This window comes from Gadus morhua, chromosome 4 (genome assembly GCF_902167405.1).
Source record: "Gadus morhua chromosome 4, gadMor3.0, whole genome shotgun sequence".
NCBI lineage: Eukaryota > Metazoa > Chordata > Actinopteri > Gadiformes > Gadidae > Gadus > Gadus morhua.
In genome coordinates this window covers 31,919,710-31,935,096 of record NC_044051.1, presented here as the reverse complement: position 1 = coordinate 31,935,096, position 15,387 = coordinate 31,919,710, and the positions used below count along the sequence as shown (strand labels likewise).

At 46.0% G+C, this 15,387-nt stretch overlaps 1 protein-coding gene across 4 annotated transcripts in view; it reads left to right on the top strand.

Annotated features, from left to right (window-relative positions):
* The first annotated feature begins 8,257 nt into the window (after positions 1–8,257).
* The window catches only part of xirp2a (xin actin binding repeat containing 2a), a 64,515-nt gene continuing 57,385 nt past the window's right edge, over positions 8,258–15,387 (top strand). For 2 of the 4 annotated variants that reach the window (XM_030353403.1, XM_030353405.1), the window contains exon 1: positions 8,258–8,734. In XM_030353403.1, coding sequence (XP_030209263.1) covers positions 8,537–8,734 — 198 coding nt within the window. In that variant the 5' untranslated portion in view covers positions 8,258–8,536. Of the gene's footprint in view, positions 8,826–15,387 lie in introns of all 4 variants that reach the window. The other 2 variants (XM_030353408.1, XM_030353406.1) reach the window with 2 other exon arrangements.

Genomic DNA, 15,387 nt, shown 5'->3' with positions numbered 1-15,387 from the left:
TTGTGAGGATAGGAGAGGGGAGAATGAGAAGAGGTAGGATTGGGAGAGCAATAACAGGAAGGCGAGAGAGGAGAGTGAGAGAGGGAAGAGGAGAGCCGAGACGCATCCCGAATGAGTCATTCTTCTGTGTTCAGAAAAACCTTTGGACTGCAGCATGTGTGCGTGTTGGTGCGTTTTCTGTGTGTGTGTGCGCACCAACACAAAGCTTCCTGACAGACAGACAGGCAGACAGACTTTTTCATGCTCAAGACCATCCCCGCGACCAATTATAAAACCTTTTAAAACAGCTTTTACTTGTGGACCCAGGTAAGCATGTCCTGTTACCATGGGCTACCATCTCCTACCATCTCTATTCCGTCACCAGGTCGGTTCACAGTTGTGGTTCACATCCACACTGGGGGGGGTGGGGAGGGGGCACCGGGTGGGGAAGAGCTGCTGGCATGACGGTCGCAAGCACACAGTTCTGTCCAAGCAACTAGGGACATAATAAATCCAGTATACTTATTTTTGGAGACACTCTTACCAAAATGCGATTGACAGTATTTTAGAAATTTCGTTAAGGAGGATGTAAGTGGCTTTGGGCTATTTACAAATACCCTTTTTTAGTTTATGAGTGCATATTGCATTGTCGGATGCACCTTGAATACGTCCAAGATCGGCCCTTTGTGTTCAACGTTGTTAGCGTGACCTTTGTCGTTATTACGTGTAAAAAGAAACATTGAGTTGGTGTTACGATGCAGTCCAACGCTTACCCCCGACCGAGGCTCTACCCGCTAGTTATCAGTCGAAATGTCAGTCATTAGATCATAGATCCATGCGTTAAGCCGGGGTCATTGTTTCTTCGTTCGTTATTTATTTTCAAAAATAAAGCCATCACAATGAGTTCTCTCAATAATATCATGTCAATTCGTCACTCTATTTTCCTCCACTGTGTGTGTGTGTGTGTTTATCTATTTTTTTTCTTCTGCGGTGGCTCCCTCACAGCCTCCAACTGCTGCAGCAGAGTGGAGCAGACTGAGCCTACGTTCCAATCAGCTTCCATGGCAACGGGCGGTGGGGGCGGTGGGGGAGGCTGGGGGAGGGGGGGGGGGGGGGGGGGGGGGTGCTGGGGAAGGAGGGGCGGGGGGCGATACTGGGGGAGGAGAGGGAGGAGGGGGTGCATTGTCAGGGGTGGGGGCGGGGATTTTCTTTGCAGAGAGAGAGAGAGAGAGTGAGAGTGAGAGAGAGTGAGAGAGAGTGAGAGAGAGTGAGAGACCGAGAGAGAGCCAGAGAGAGAGAGGGAGAGAGAGTGAGAGAGAGTGAGAGACCGAGAGAGAGGCAGAGAGAGAGAGAGAGAGAGGGAGAGTGAGCCACACACAGACAGAGCGAGAGAGAGAGACAGTGAGAGAGAGACAGCGTGAGAGAGACAGGGAGACAGAGAGACAGAGACAGGGAGACAGAGAGAGAGAGAGAGACTTTACCTAATAGTAGTGGTTGTAATACCTTGTATGTTTACTATTTAGAGTTGTGGCATTTAGTATGTATACGCTATTTAGTTATTTCTCGTTATGTGTGTGTGTGTGTGGTGGTGAACGGCCTTTGTGTTGGAGGAGGGTGCTGTTTAAATATATATAATTAACTTGGCTTGCCTGGGGTTTTATTGGACCAAAATGTGTATAACTGCAAGATTAATCCCCCACACCCAGCACTCAGCACCCTCCCCACCCACCGGCCACCCCCGTATTCTCCAGCAGAACTCCAAAACCGTGAGCGTTTTCCATCTCCAGCCCTGGTCGTCACGTCTGTGGCGACGCAGCCCAGAAGCCATCAGAGCTCTCCCAGCGTTGCTGCTGCTGCTGTAACGGCCATCTGGGCGAGTTGATTGGCTTGTAAATACGGACGCGTGATGTCTGGACAGCTACAACACGACGGCGTCCTCCTTCTGCACGCGCCGACATCCGTCGCCGTAAATAATGTGGCCCCGCCTTCTGGGTCTTTGTTGGCGTAGGGCTCGCATGGGAAAACACATCTGTCAGTGGTGGAGACAGGAGACAAGGAAAAACAGATTTTTCTTTTTGGGGGTTCACCAGTGAAGCGTTGGTGATGATGAAGCTGCAATGTCGAAACAATGATGAATACGATTTATTATGTATTTCTTTGATTCTTTTTGTCACATCTTTTTTCAAATTGACCATATATGGAATTTCGTCCTGATCGTGAAGATCAAGCAAACCAACTGAAAATGTGCTGCATGTCCCCCAAATACACGTGACTGCTGTTGATCGGACAAAAACATCTGAAGCTCATTCATGGAGAATTAATGGCAGTCTGGTCCATTATTGGCGACTCCAGAAGACTAGGACAGTGATGAAGAAGATGATGAAGTCGATATATAGGGGGTGATGAAGATGACGATGATAATTTTGATGGTAAAGAAGATGGTGATGTAGATGAAAACTAAGTGGCGCTGATGATAAAACCATGATGGGGATGGCAGTGAAGATGATAACAAAGGTGGCAAGGATAATTAAGACAATGAAAATGATCATAAGGTAGGGGACGAAGTTGATCATATAGACAGGGGGGACGTTGATAATGAGGATGGAGATGAAGATGATAATAAAGACCTGAAAGTACCAATAAAGATGGTGTTGAAGATGATAATGGTGGTGATGATGATAAAGGCTGTGAAGATGATGAAGAAGAAGAAGGTGATTAAGATAACAAAGAGGATCAGGGGATCAGGACGATGATGATGATGTTGATGATTGTGATGAAGACCACATTGAAGATGGTGATGAAGAACACTGAGGTTCCAGCCCGGCGTGGAAGAAAAGAAGCCCACATCGGGGCTATCTAGTGGGGCTCCGGTGGCTGCTCCAGGGCCTAATTGGGCCCCCGGGGACCTGGACAAAAGACCCAGCTGGTGCAGATTCTCCCCTCCTTAAAACCCACTCGGAGCTGCCTGTTTCCCCCGCTCTCTAATGCCCTCCCTATGTCTCTCTACCTCTGGGGGGGGGAGGGAGGGAGGGAGGGAGGGAGGGAGGGAGGGAGGGAGGGAGAGAGAGAGAGAGAGAGAGAGAGAGAGAGAGAGAGAGAGAGAGAGAGAGAGAGAGAGAGAGAGAGAGAGAGAGAGAGAGAGAGAGAGAGAGAGAGAGAGAGAGAGAGAGAGAGACAGAGAGAGAACTATCTCTCCTAAATTATATCTCTTTGGTTCTCAATATCTCTCTATTTCTCCCTGTTTCCATCTCTATAGTTCTCTATATCGCTCTGCCTCAAGAGCGAGAACCAGTGAGGGGCTCTCTCTATTTCACCTCCTCCCTCACTCTCTTTTGCTCCCTCTCTCACTCTCTGTTTTTCTTTCTCTAATTCATTGCCTCACCCACCCACTGTCTCCTTCTCTCTGTCTCCTCCTCACTGTCTCTCTCTGTAGTTCTCACTCTCTCGTTCTCTCTGAATCCATCCCTCTCACCATCTCTTACTCTCTATGCCAGTCCTTGGAGAGAGAGAGAGAGAGAGAGAGAATTTGCTGATAAAAAAAACGGATGACCACCCAGAGATACATTTATCTCATATTAATTCATGAATATCCCTAAACGACACTTACCACTGTTATTAACCAATATGACCTGCACATATGTCTTTTTACAGTAGGCTATATTTGAAGTACCAAGACACAGTGACTCAATGTATTGTCTTTGAAGATGAGCTTGCTTGTTTAGGGTGAAATTGTATGTAATTATTCTGATTTTCATACCATGTTTTAATTAAAAAGAGCATGGTTCCTATCGGTGCAGAACCTGCAACCCAGTTTGGGTCAGTAACATCGCGAACAACCTCACTGGGAGGGTTTGGGTTGTTGGTTCCACTTCCTGCTTCCCGCAGTGTGTGGCGTGGTCCCTGGCCAAGATAAATTGCTAAGTGGTTTGAAGTGGCTTGTTTGTTGACACAGCTGCGATTGAATGCCAGGCATTCATTGAAAAAATGTGATTTAAGTGGCCATAATGGACAGCAAAGCGCGGCATAAAAGCCTATGTAAAAGTCTATTTTCCATCAACCATCAGTTCATTATGTTGTCACCCAACGTGGAATACTAGGCCATTAAAGTTTACAATGCAAATATTTATTTGCTCCACTGCCACCCGAAGGCAGTGTCGTAGCCTGCTGTTCGTTATTAGCAGTTGATGAAAGAAAGAAATACGTATAGCAGAGGCAGGAAAAACGATAGTAGGGAAGTCAATTCTTTTTTATAAGCTGATAAACACATTTTTTATGAGAAAAAAGAGCGAAATCTTTGTCAAAGTCATTTAATTTCCTTGCGCTCTCCTCCAGTCCCAATTTAAAGTAGTACTTCCTAGATTAAATGTGATTTTATTGGAATCTGTCAAAATATATTAAATAAAGGTATTTGCCTGTAGGTTAAATAGAACTTAGGTTTTCTGTTGAAAACCTTGCTGGATGTAGTTGTGGATGGCAAAAACAGAATGTATTAATCTATAATTAATTTATAGCTAAACAATTCAACATCTCAAAATATGTTTCTATATATATTTAAACACTATATGCATTTTTATCAAATCTATCCTAAGCTGCAACTACACATCACAAACAGCAGAGGGTAGCGTGTCCATTTTAAAGGAAATGCGTCAAGTCATTGGTGCTACACGAAAAGGCCTGAAAGAGGCGCTGGTGATGCGACCGAGAAAGAATAAGGCGTATAATTCAGTCAATGCTGCACATTTAGCACAGGCCTATAACAATATTTCCTTTAAAAAAACAAGACTTTGTTATGATTTAGCAATTGCTTATCCGTTCAAGATGGAGTAAACATGTACCCTTTCATTGAATACCCCTTTTCATTCATGTTAATTAATATGCTGTGCGAGCAGTTAAAAGTTAAATTAATTGACTTGCCTAATTCTTACTACTTTAAGTTTAAACATTCCGGTTTTTAAGTGTCTGTAGTGTTTTTAGGCCTACTGCCTCTACAATAAATAATATATTTTTTCATAACACATTACATTTATTTGATTTACTGCTAGTGGATTATTAATGAGATACAAAATCTACGTTCCAAACAAACCTTCGTATTGTTCAAAAGATCTTTTAAAAAAAAAAGTATTTTAACTGATTGAATAATATTTTACCTTTAAATTAATTTTGAAATTGAAAACAATCTAATAAATGTAAAATCCTCGTTTTTGGGACCACTTGTGGAAACTTTGGGCCAATGGTGCAACGTGTCTAGTTGAGTGTACTCTATACAGCAACATGTAAAAATACATGATGCTCAGTCTGTTGCAGTTGCTGCTGTTGAGTATATAATTAGCTTTGTTTTTGTCATTCAAAATAGTAGCACGATATGCTTCTGAATAGGAGGTAATCCTCCTATTCATAATCCTTATTTTTCTGAGGTTAGGAGGGAAATGCTCAGAAGCATAGAAGCCCTTTTGGACCAAATGGAAATAGCCTACATGGAAATAAGTGACCAGAAATCAGAAACTCTTCGCAGATTTCAACCTTTGGACGAATGTTACCCTGACTATGACCTTGAACATAAAATCAACCAGGGTATCCCCACTAGGACCTAGTACGCCCTAACGACCAGGGAACCCCACTAGCAACTTGTACACCCTAACGATTAGGGTACCCCTATGACCTAGAACCCCCTTACACCCAGGATACCCTACTATGACCTGGTACCCCAATATGAAACAGTTATCCCATTAGCTGTAGTCTGATTTAAACAAACAAACAGGTGTAAACCGCTAGTGCCTGAAGCAAACTCGTTACCATGATTGGATCCACCTGTCCTAATTACTTAACTGTGTTTTCTGCATGGTTTTCTTCCTGTTTCACTTTACTTGTTTTCATCTTGACAGACTCCATCCAGAAAGACCATATGTTGCTGCTACTGCCATGGTTATTACTCTGATTAATTTGTCAAGTTGTTCAGGCCGTGAGTGTGGGCTATAGTGGTCTAGGCATGTGCGTGAGAGAAGGCAGGCACCGAATTTGTGAACACAGCATTTTACTGTTGATTGAGAATTTAAATGACAACGGTGTGTTTTTTTGTTCAGTCTAGTGTTGCCTTAGCTTAAATCATGCGTGTGTGTGTTTGTGCGTCTGTTTGTGTGTGTGTGTTTGTGTGTGTATGCGCGTACGCTAACTGTATGCCTATCCGGCTGCCATATGTGCATATCAAGGTGCATTAATATGTTTCGCTAAATATAGAGCCAAAGAACCTCAGAGACATTCTAATTAGAACCGGGAGAGAGACGCGGTTGTGAATCTCATTAGCAGAACAGGATGCAGGTCCGCGAGGTGTTGTGTAACGGAGCGAACATCGGATCCGCAGGCGAGTTACCTCACCCCTCGGATCCGATAAAATAAGCATTGACCCAAACACTAGAGCCAACTGAAAGTGACTCTCTCGCAGGTGTACTGTAACCATGGCGCCCTCTTAATTATGCATCCACCGCCGTGTCCACTGCCCCGGCCTTCGGAGTGGGCTCCTATCAGCAGGCCATTCATTAGGACCCGCTCGTTTCGGATTTACAGCCATCCAAGAAACCAATTGCTGTTGAATAGCGATCCGTCAACGCCTCTGTTTCAGGCCCTGTTTCCCTGTCCTTCTCGCTCTCTCGCTCTTGTTTTTTTTCTTTTCTCCTCATTCTGTCATTCATGGCTGCGAGGCTCGCAGTAAGTATCTATCAATGCTCGATCTCAGCTCTCAGCGCTGTCTTTTCCAGACACCAATATATCTCTCTGTCTCTCTCTCTCTTTCCTTTCTCTCAGCTTCTCTCTCGTCTCTCTCTCTCTCTCTCTCCCTCCGTCTCTCTCTCACTCTCCTTTCTCTCTGTCTCTCTCTTTCTGTCTCTCTCTCTCTCTTTCTGCTAACTCTCTCTCTCTCTCTCTCTCTCTCTCTCTCTCTCTCTCTCTCTCTCTCTCTCTCTCTCTCTCTCTCTCTCTCTCACTGCTTATTCTCTCTCTCTCGCTCTCTCTCTCTCTCTCTGTCTGCTAACTGTTACTCTCTCTATCTCTGCTCACTCTCTCTCTCTGCTCACTCTCTCTACCGTGGTTTGGCACATCTTTGTTTTCCCCTCAAACTTGTTAAAAAAGCACAAACTCACACACAAACAAACACATACCCACATAAACAAACACACAGACACACACGCATAAAAACAAATAAAAACACAAACACAGGGAAAACTCAAGGACATTCTCACCGTGAGAGAATGCCACACACTGTGAGAACAAGCAGTCAAACGGCGACAGGAAGATGGAAAGCGAGAGTGTGTGGATACCCAAACAGGAAACCAGCATAATTAATGTGCCAATTCAAACCAACTTCCTGTCCTTCCTCGTTGGCACACAGAGCGGGGGGGAAAAAAACGATCGCCAGGGAATTCGCTGTCTGCGGGCGGTGACAGCGGCGGTTCACCGGTGAACAATACGAAAAATTATGGATCTGTAGTCATGGCGACTCCCCAAGCCGGCAGGGATCAGCGTTCGTTAGGCCCGTGGTGATTCACAGGCTTTATTGGATAATGAGATTCTCCCTAAACAAGTCTGAAAGTGACTGCGAGCGACGGAGTGATTGCAGAACAGGCGATGTGGGAGTGGGGGAGGGGGTTTCAAATCAGACTCCGCTCCCCTTCCCGGACGGCATCAGGGCTTTTGTCTGGCTTCCTGCGCTGGGAATTGCACTGTTAGCCGGTGGCTCCGAAACTGACTCAGACCTGCCTCGGCTGGGCTGGTGTGGTTCTTGTTTATTCAGTTTTCCTTCTCCCTTCCGCTTTTTTGTCTTTGTTAAGTGTCTTTATTTGTCCGTTCCTCTCTTTCTCTTTGAGAGTGAGTGGATATTGAGGAGGCATGTGTCAGTTGTTTATATGTGTGTGTGTGTGTGTGTGTGTGTGTGTGTGTGTGTGTGTGTGTGTGTGTGTGTGTGTGTGTGTGTGTGTGCAAAGGGAGGGCTAAAGCTTATTTTCCCTCCTCCAGCTTTCCTTCTCTTCTCCTCCTCTTCCCATGTCTGCACACAGAGAGCGTGAGAGAGCACTCTTCTCTGACCACTTTCTTACCATTACTCTTTCCATTCCTTCTTTCTCTCTTTCTTGAATTCTCTTTAACCACCTGTGAATCTTTTAGATTCGAGCCTTCTGAGCTGAGAGAGAGAGAGAGAGAGAGAGAGAGAGAGAGAGAGAGAGAGAGAGAGAGAGAGAGAGAGAGAGAGAGAGAGAGAGAGAGAGAGAGAGAGAGAGAGAGAGAGAGAGAGAGAGAGAGAGAGAGAGGGGGGAGACTGCTGAGTTAACTGCTTGTGTGTGTAAAGACCACAAGAAGGAGAGACAGGAGGTAACAAGGGGTGAGAGAGAGAGTTGGCTGATTTAACTGCTTGTGTAATCACAAGAGACGGAGAGAGAGAAAGGGAGAGAGGGCAAGACGAGGGTAGAGAGACACCAGAATTAAGTGAGAGAGAGAGAGAGAGAGAGACAGGGTGAGCTAAGGGGAGCGAGAAGCGAACGTGGAGGGAAAGGAGATACGCGTCCCGACAACAATGGAAACTCAATCAGGAAACGGAGACGAGGCGGAGGCCGGGGGGGGAAGCGGCGTGTCACTGACCCCGCGCTCCACTTCCTGTCGCCCCCCTGGACCCGGAGCCGCAGCCACGGCAACGGAGGCCAAAAGCAGCGAGCGCTTCGACGTGCGACTGAAAGACCTGCGCAGGGTGTTCGAGACGCCGGCCTCCTCCGCAGTGAGTAGGGCGCCCGCTCCCACGGGACTTTTACTTTGCTGAGTCGGCTCCTTGGTTCTCCGCTGGAAGGCTGGAAAGGTGGTTGTGTAAGGTCAGGTTTATTTTACTGTTATTATTGATTTATGTAGTGTTTTAGAGTGCTTTAAGAGTTGCTGTTTGATCCGGCCCGACTGGCACCGGCTCTGCAGATGAGACAGAATGGAATTTTGATGAATTGCTTGTGAACTTTTATTTTCTTAAAATGAGGTTGAAGGGAAGGTTTACTTTCCTAAACGACATGTCAGAGAACTCTCTTTTTCGTTTCTTCGATGACGTGTCACAGAACATTTATTTTCTCATGTGTCGCAGAACCTTTTTTTTCTTAGACCGAGGTGTCAGTGTAGTGTCTTCAAGGAAATGTCACCGTTTTTAGTATTCGGACATTGAATAGTGCAGAATCTTTCTTTTCTTAAGACGAGATAAGAATACAACTTTTATTTTCTTAAATTACGTGTCACCGAATGTTTACAACGTTTATTTTCTTAAATGACATGTCACAAATGTTTATCATGTTTATTTTCTTAAATAATATGTCACCAAATGTTTATTTCCTGAGCTTTCATTTCAGGAACTTTTAATTTTCTCATGAGCTCTCACACAACATCTATGCATCAGCTGAGATGGCACACATTTCATTTTGAACTTTCACATTTCCAATGAGCTGGAACACAGCCATGGCACCACCTGGGTCAAAATAAACTGTCAATGTAGCTAACCGATCGTTAACTACACCTCTCTGGTGGTATATTTTCCACTGGCTGAGGTTTGACTGCATTTTTAACACTGTTGGGGCATTTATCAGATTTTCAATATATTGAAATATTCATGAACTGCTGGACCTTTACCTTCAGTTCATTCAATGGCTTGTGTGTGTGTGGGGGGGGGGGGGGGAGGGGATTGTGTATGTGTGTGTGTGTGTGTGTGTTCGTGTGTGGGTGGTGATCTCAACTTTCCTATGCAATGCGACACTGTGAGGCTGTGCCTGTGTGTGTGTGCGTGTGCATGTCTATGTGTGTGTGTGCAATACATTTGTGAATATGAAACCTTTTGAATCCCTATACCGTAGGCAATGGGTGCTGGACCTTGAAGCTAAGAAATAGTTTTGTGTGCAAAATCAGTTTTCAATTTTTTTCCGAAAGACGCAGGTTAAACTGCCTGTGGTGTTGCCGTGGATACGGTAGCGTGTTTGTAACTCGGTCGGCAGCAGAGCTATGATTACAGCTCCCGGTTTGTTTCTTTTTTAGTTTTCCGGTTGGGTTCAAATCGCTGACTTGGCCCTTTTCTCTTGCTGGTGGCTGAAGGTCACAGTCAAACTCCTCCTCTCCTTGGCTTTTTGCCTTGTTACTTTTTTTTCAACTGGGTTTTTCCTTTTTTCCGGTTGGGAATTGGCCTCTCCAGAAGGAAAATGTAAGCCTGTCGGAGTCGGTAATGGGGTCGTTCCAGAGAGATATTCTGCTCTCTCCTATTGAACCAGAAGCCTGTGATGGGGAGCTGAGTCTGGCGCTACATCAGCAGGAGACACTCAAAAAGTTTACCAGGAATCACTGGAATACTCTCTTTCTTTCTCTCTGCTCTCTCTATCTTGCTCTCTCTCTCTCTCTCTCTCTCTCTCTCTCTCTCTCTCTCTCTCTCTCTCTCTCTCTCTCTCATTCTCCCTCTCTCTCATTCTCCCTCTCTATCAATATCCCTCTCCCGCTCTCTATATCAGTATATTTTGTTTCTCTCTCTCTCTCTCTCTCTCTCTCTCTCTCTCTCTCTCTCTCTCTCTCTCTCTCTCTCTCTCTCTCTCTCTCTCTGTCTCTAGCCATGGAAGAAAAATCTATTTCAGGGTTTTGAACTAGTTCCCAAGTTCCTCCCCGGATAGAGGGGTCAACGGTCAAACCAGCTGAACTCTACTCAACTCAGATCAACTGCCCGCTCGGTTTTTCAGTGTCAGGGGCCAAGCTGATTATTAATTAATTGTTAAATAGCTGAATTGCTAATGCTAAAAAAATGCACAATAGCAATCTGGGATTCACTTTTAATTATGTTAATTGAGGTTATCAAGGTGTGCATTAAGCATCGGGAAATTATGTTCAATCAAGTCCATTGCAACCTCATGTCAATCGATTTCCTTCTCACTTCAGTGATGATTGGAGTCTGCTTTCCCTCTTTCCCACTTAGCGAATTACTTAAGTACACTCACATGGACAGTGCAGGTGAATGAAGCAACGTTGTTTCAGTCCTGTTGTCCACGACTTTAATGAGTATTATAAGTAGCAGAAGTAGGACAAATGACTGAACTGCGAGTTAAGTAGATCATGAATAAACTATTTACCTACTACTGCTAGTAGGTGAATTGCGGATGCATTGTGGGATCTGTAGTTTTTTGTTGTCAGAGCGTCGGCCACAGCCATACACACATTTGAGTGGCGGTGCACTGACTGGCAGATGTGGACACTGGACAACCCGTTATTTCAGGATTATTTGGAGGAACTACACTGCATGGTTGAGTGTAATGTTATAAATATCCCTGTAATTGGCACATAGGCCATGTTTGGCAGCCCTGGGAGAGAGAGAGAGAGAGAGAGAGAGAGAGAGAGAGAGAGAGAGAGAGAGAGAGAGAGAGAGAGAGAGAGAGTTGGACAGGGGATGTGGAAAGAAAGAGGGAGTGGAGAGAGCGAAACATTTTGTGCATAGAAAGAGAAAGGAAGAGGAAAAGAGTGATGGAAAAATTAAGCATAGAGGGAGTGGGAGAGAAAGGGTGGATAGGAAAAGAGTGGGAGGGAGAGAAAGCGTGGAGAGGGAGAGTGGGAGAGAGAGCAGGGCGAGAGAGAGAGAGTTGGAGAGAAAGTGTAGAGAGAGAGTGAGAGTGGGAGAGAAAGAGAAGAGAGAGAGAGTGGGAGGGAGAGAGAGAGAGTGGAGTGGGAGAGATAGAGAGAGAGAGAGTGGAGGGAGTGAAAGAGTGGAAAGAGAGAGAGAGAGAGAGAGAGAGAGAGAGAGAGAGAGAGAGAGTGGGAGGGAGAGCAATAAACAGAACACGTGGACAAATGCGAGCTGCGTGCCTTTTCATTCCTCAGCAGAGGGATATGAGAAGGAACCCAACGCTATTACGCCACCAAACCGTCATCCTCATCCGGCTGTGTTATTATTCAGCTAGCTGCTGACCGCGATGGACCCCTGACCCCCGAGAGAGTCGAGACTGCAGCTGGCTGCTCCTCTCAGCAGATCCTTCGGAATAAACGCATCGCCAAAGCACTAGACACACAAGCGCCGCCATTAGGGCCTCCGCGCCGTGGCGTTTGATGGGAGTAGATGTGAAGTAGATGGGAGGCAGGGAGGTACTTGTGGTAATGGGCTTTTTCTCGCTCACGCTTGAACAGGGGGTTTCAAACAACTCTGTTTCGCTTTCCCGAAATGTCATGCCTTTTCGAGCAGAACAGGATGTAAGCACCGGGGGGCAAACCAGGGAACTCTGTGCTCATGGTCCCTCTTGTGATTGGCTGGTTGATAGTTGACTTGAGATTTTGTGTGGTGGTACAGCTATTTTGAACTTTGTTCAAAATACCGCACAATGTCGTAATGAGACTACACAAGGGTGTGTTAAGACCTTAGGTTTACCAACATGATTGAGTCACCCTAAGGACTGTATTAATGTGTGAATCTGATTGGGGGATTTTATTTTGGCGGAGGGCTCTTCTTCCCTCTTAACTTCCCAGCTGCTGGGTGCCGCTCGCCATTTTTTATTAGCTGAAATTGATACTTGGCCGTGTCATTTAGTCCGACCTTTTCCTTTGACATTTTCATTCCTTTTTTTCCGCAAAAGCTAATCAACGTTGCCATTTGTCACGGCTTTTTGTCACTCGTAACTGTCATGTCGCCAGCCTCAAATTACCCCAGAGTATATTACTTTTTTTTCTTCTGCTATCGTCGTGGTCATCCAAGCCAAGGTCATGTACATGACATCGACGAGTAGGACTACACTACATGAAATGGGCTTGTAGGGCTACACTACATGAAAAGGGGAAGAGTTGGCCTAACCCACATCATAGGGATTCAGTAGGCCTACACCAGTGGAAAAGGGAGAGTAGACCTACACTCCATGAAAAGGCCTGGCAGCCCACGTTACATCAAAGGGGATGAGTTGGCCTATGCCACATCATAGGGGTTGAGTAGGCCTAAGCTACCAGTCAAGGCTGAGTAGACCCACATTGCGGGACAACGACGAGTAGGGGCAAGGATGAGTACACCAACGTTACAGGAAAAGGGTGACTAGGCCTATGTTACAGAACAAGGCTGAGTAGGCCTACATTACTGGACAAGGACGAGTCATCTATGTAATTGAACAAGCGTGAGTTGGCCTACATTACAGGCCAAGGGAGAGATGCGGGGTGATATATAGTGTGGGCGGGGGGGGGGGGGGGTTCAACTGTAAATGTTGCCGTAAACATGGCCGTTCCGACACACACCTTTTTCACCCCCGGCTTTATGCGCCTCAGGTTTTTACGAGAGCCCGTAGCGCATGCAGGGGTTAATAGAGCGCGGGCGGCATTCCCAGAATGCCACAGAGGAGACGGGAGTGACACGTGGACGGACGGGGGGGCCGCACGCGGAGTGCTCTGGCTGTTAAACATGACCTTCTATCTCTGCCAACCTTGTGTTTAATACTTGTTGGCGCGCTGCACGTTTCTTTTCTTTCTTTCTCGCAAGGATTACATTGCGGTAATAATATTAAGAGCTGACAATGGGGGGGGGGGGGGGGGGGGTTGTCATGGAGACGTGGTTGACCGCGGGCTCCGGAGAGATTCCCCCCTTTAGCGAGGGCAAGAGAGAGGAAGGGGGAGGAAGAAGGGAGGGGGTCCTGTGATGCGAGCGCGTTGCCGGGCGGCCCCCAGATGTTGGCTGACACGACAGTTTATCTGGAGTGTGCAGCGCGTGTTGCGTGTTGTTCACCCAGCTGCTCCGGGAGGAGGTCCTCCCGGGCTGGCTGGGGTGCACATCATCTGCCTGACCCACCCTCCGGTCACGGGCTCACGCACACACACACACAGCTCACACACACATACACAAACACACACACACACACACAGGCGCACATGTACATTCATTTACATAGAAAACGTACTACATTAGATTCTACATTCCACTGCTCAACGGAGTCTTTCAGTATTGTTGTAATGACACTCTCTGGCCAGCGGGGGCCAGTAGAGTATTCATGGGAACGCACGTGAATCACTTCTCCGATGTGTTGCCACAGAGGCCTTAGGTACTGTAGTATGTGAGGCAATATTGAGAACGCCTAGTTACTACGGTGACTTATAAATACTAATTACTTTAATTTCGGCAGACTTCCCTCCCATTCAGGGGCAGTGACAATCTGATACTAAAAAGGCTTTGCATAATTACACCGATGTCATTTACTTTGCCGGACAATTCCACACCCAAAGTCACATTGTATGATCAAAGGGGGGCCATAAAGACCGTTTTATTAGTTATAATGGGTTTACAATTCTAAAGGATGTAATATCATCCGAGCTAATCTATTCGAGGGTAGAGGAGGAGTACAGGGGGAAGGAAGGAGAGGAGAATGAGATGAGGAGAGCGGCGGGGGAGAGTGAGAAGGCGGGAGGAGGCAAGGAGAGAAAGGAGGAAGTGAGAGCGATCAACAGCAGGTGTTGACCGCTTCTACCCCCATCTCCAACCTCAACCATTTCTGCTTTTAGTGCCCATTCAACTCTTTTTTAACGTTTGTTTACCGAGCGATTGAACTGCCCTTCACACACTGAAGACACATCAGAGTCCCTCCATCAAACAGAAGTTTGATTTATATTATTGAACTCGGCCTCCTTGTTGTAAATAACCCCATCTCAGTCCAGTTCTCCGCCGTAATGTACTTCTAAGCGTCGGATAACGGCAAACAGAACTATTATCACTCCCCCCGTTTGGCTTATTTGAGGACAATGGGGATCGGAGAATGCTTAATCAATACGCGATAAGCCATACCTCAGCGCACCGCTGAGAGAAAACGACTGAAGTGTTGAGTAAACGCTGAAACAAACACCGGCCACCTTAGATTGATCCAGGGCGCCGGGAGAGAAAGGCCACATTAGTCATAAAAAATTAATAAAGGTGAAAAAAAACTGACAAATTCCATTAGCGTCTTTCCAGACATCTATTATGCCTTCCCACCCTTTTACGGATTAAAATCTTTGAACGGCGCTGGCTGGCATCACGACTGGAGGGCATCTGACGTCGGCCCCTATAACGAAGTCATTTCAATCCATCTTTCTTTTGGTGTTGCTCCTGAGCGGTATCGATCGTCGGATTAATTAAAAACTTTATCCTTCGCCTCTCACTGCGATACAAATCACTCGCAGTTCTGGATTTGTGTGTCTGGTTTCCATCTCAGTGAAACGCACAGAAACACACGTCTGCCTCTGCATGCAACTTGTTTAATGAATTAGAAACTTAACCTGCTAACCCTGATTAAAACCACCTGCTTTACCACCGACTCATTTCCATGGCAACTGTTCTAATTGCGAGTAAAAATACACGTTTGTAGCCTAGTACAGCAAACCTTGAAGTATAATAGTCTGTTTAATCATACTAAAGTTTTGGCCTAACCCTGATTAACC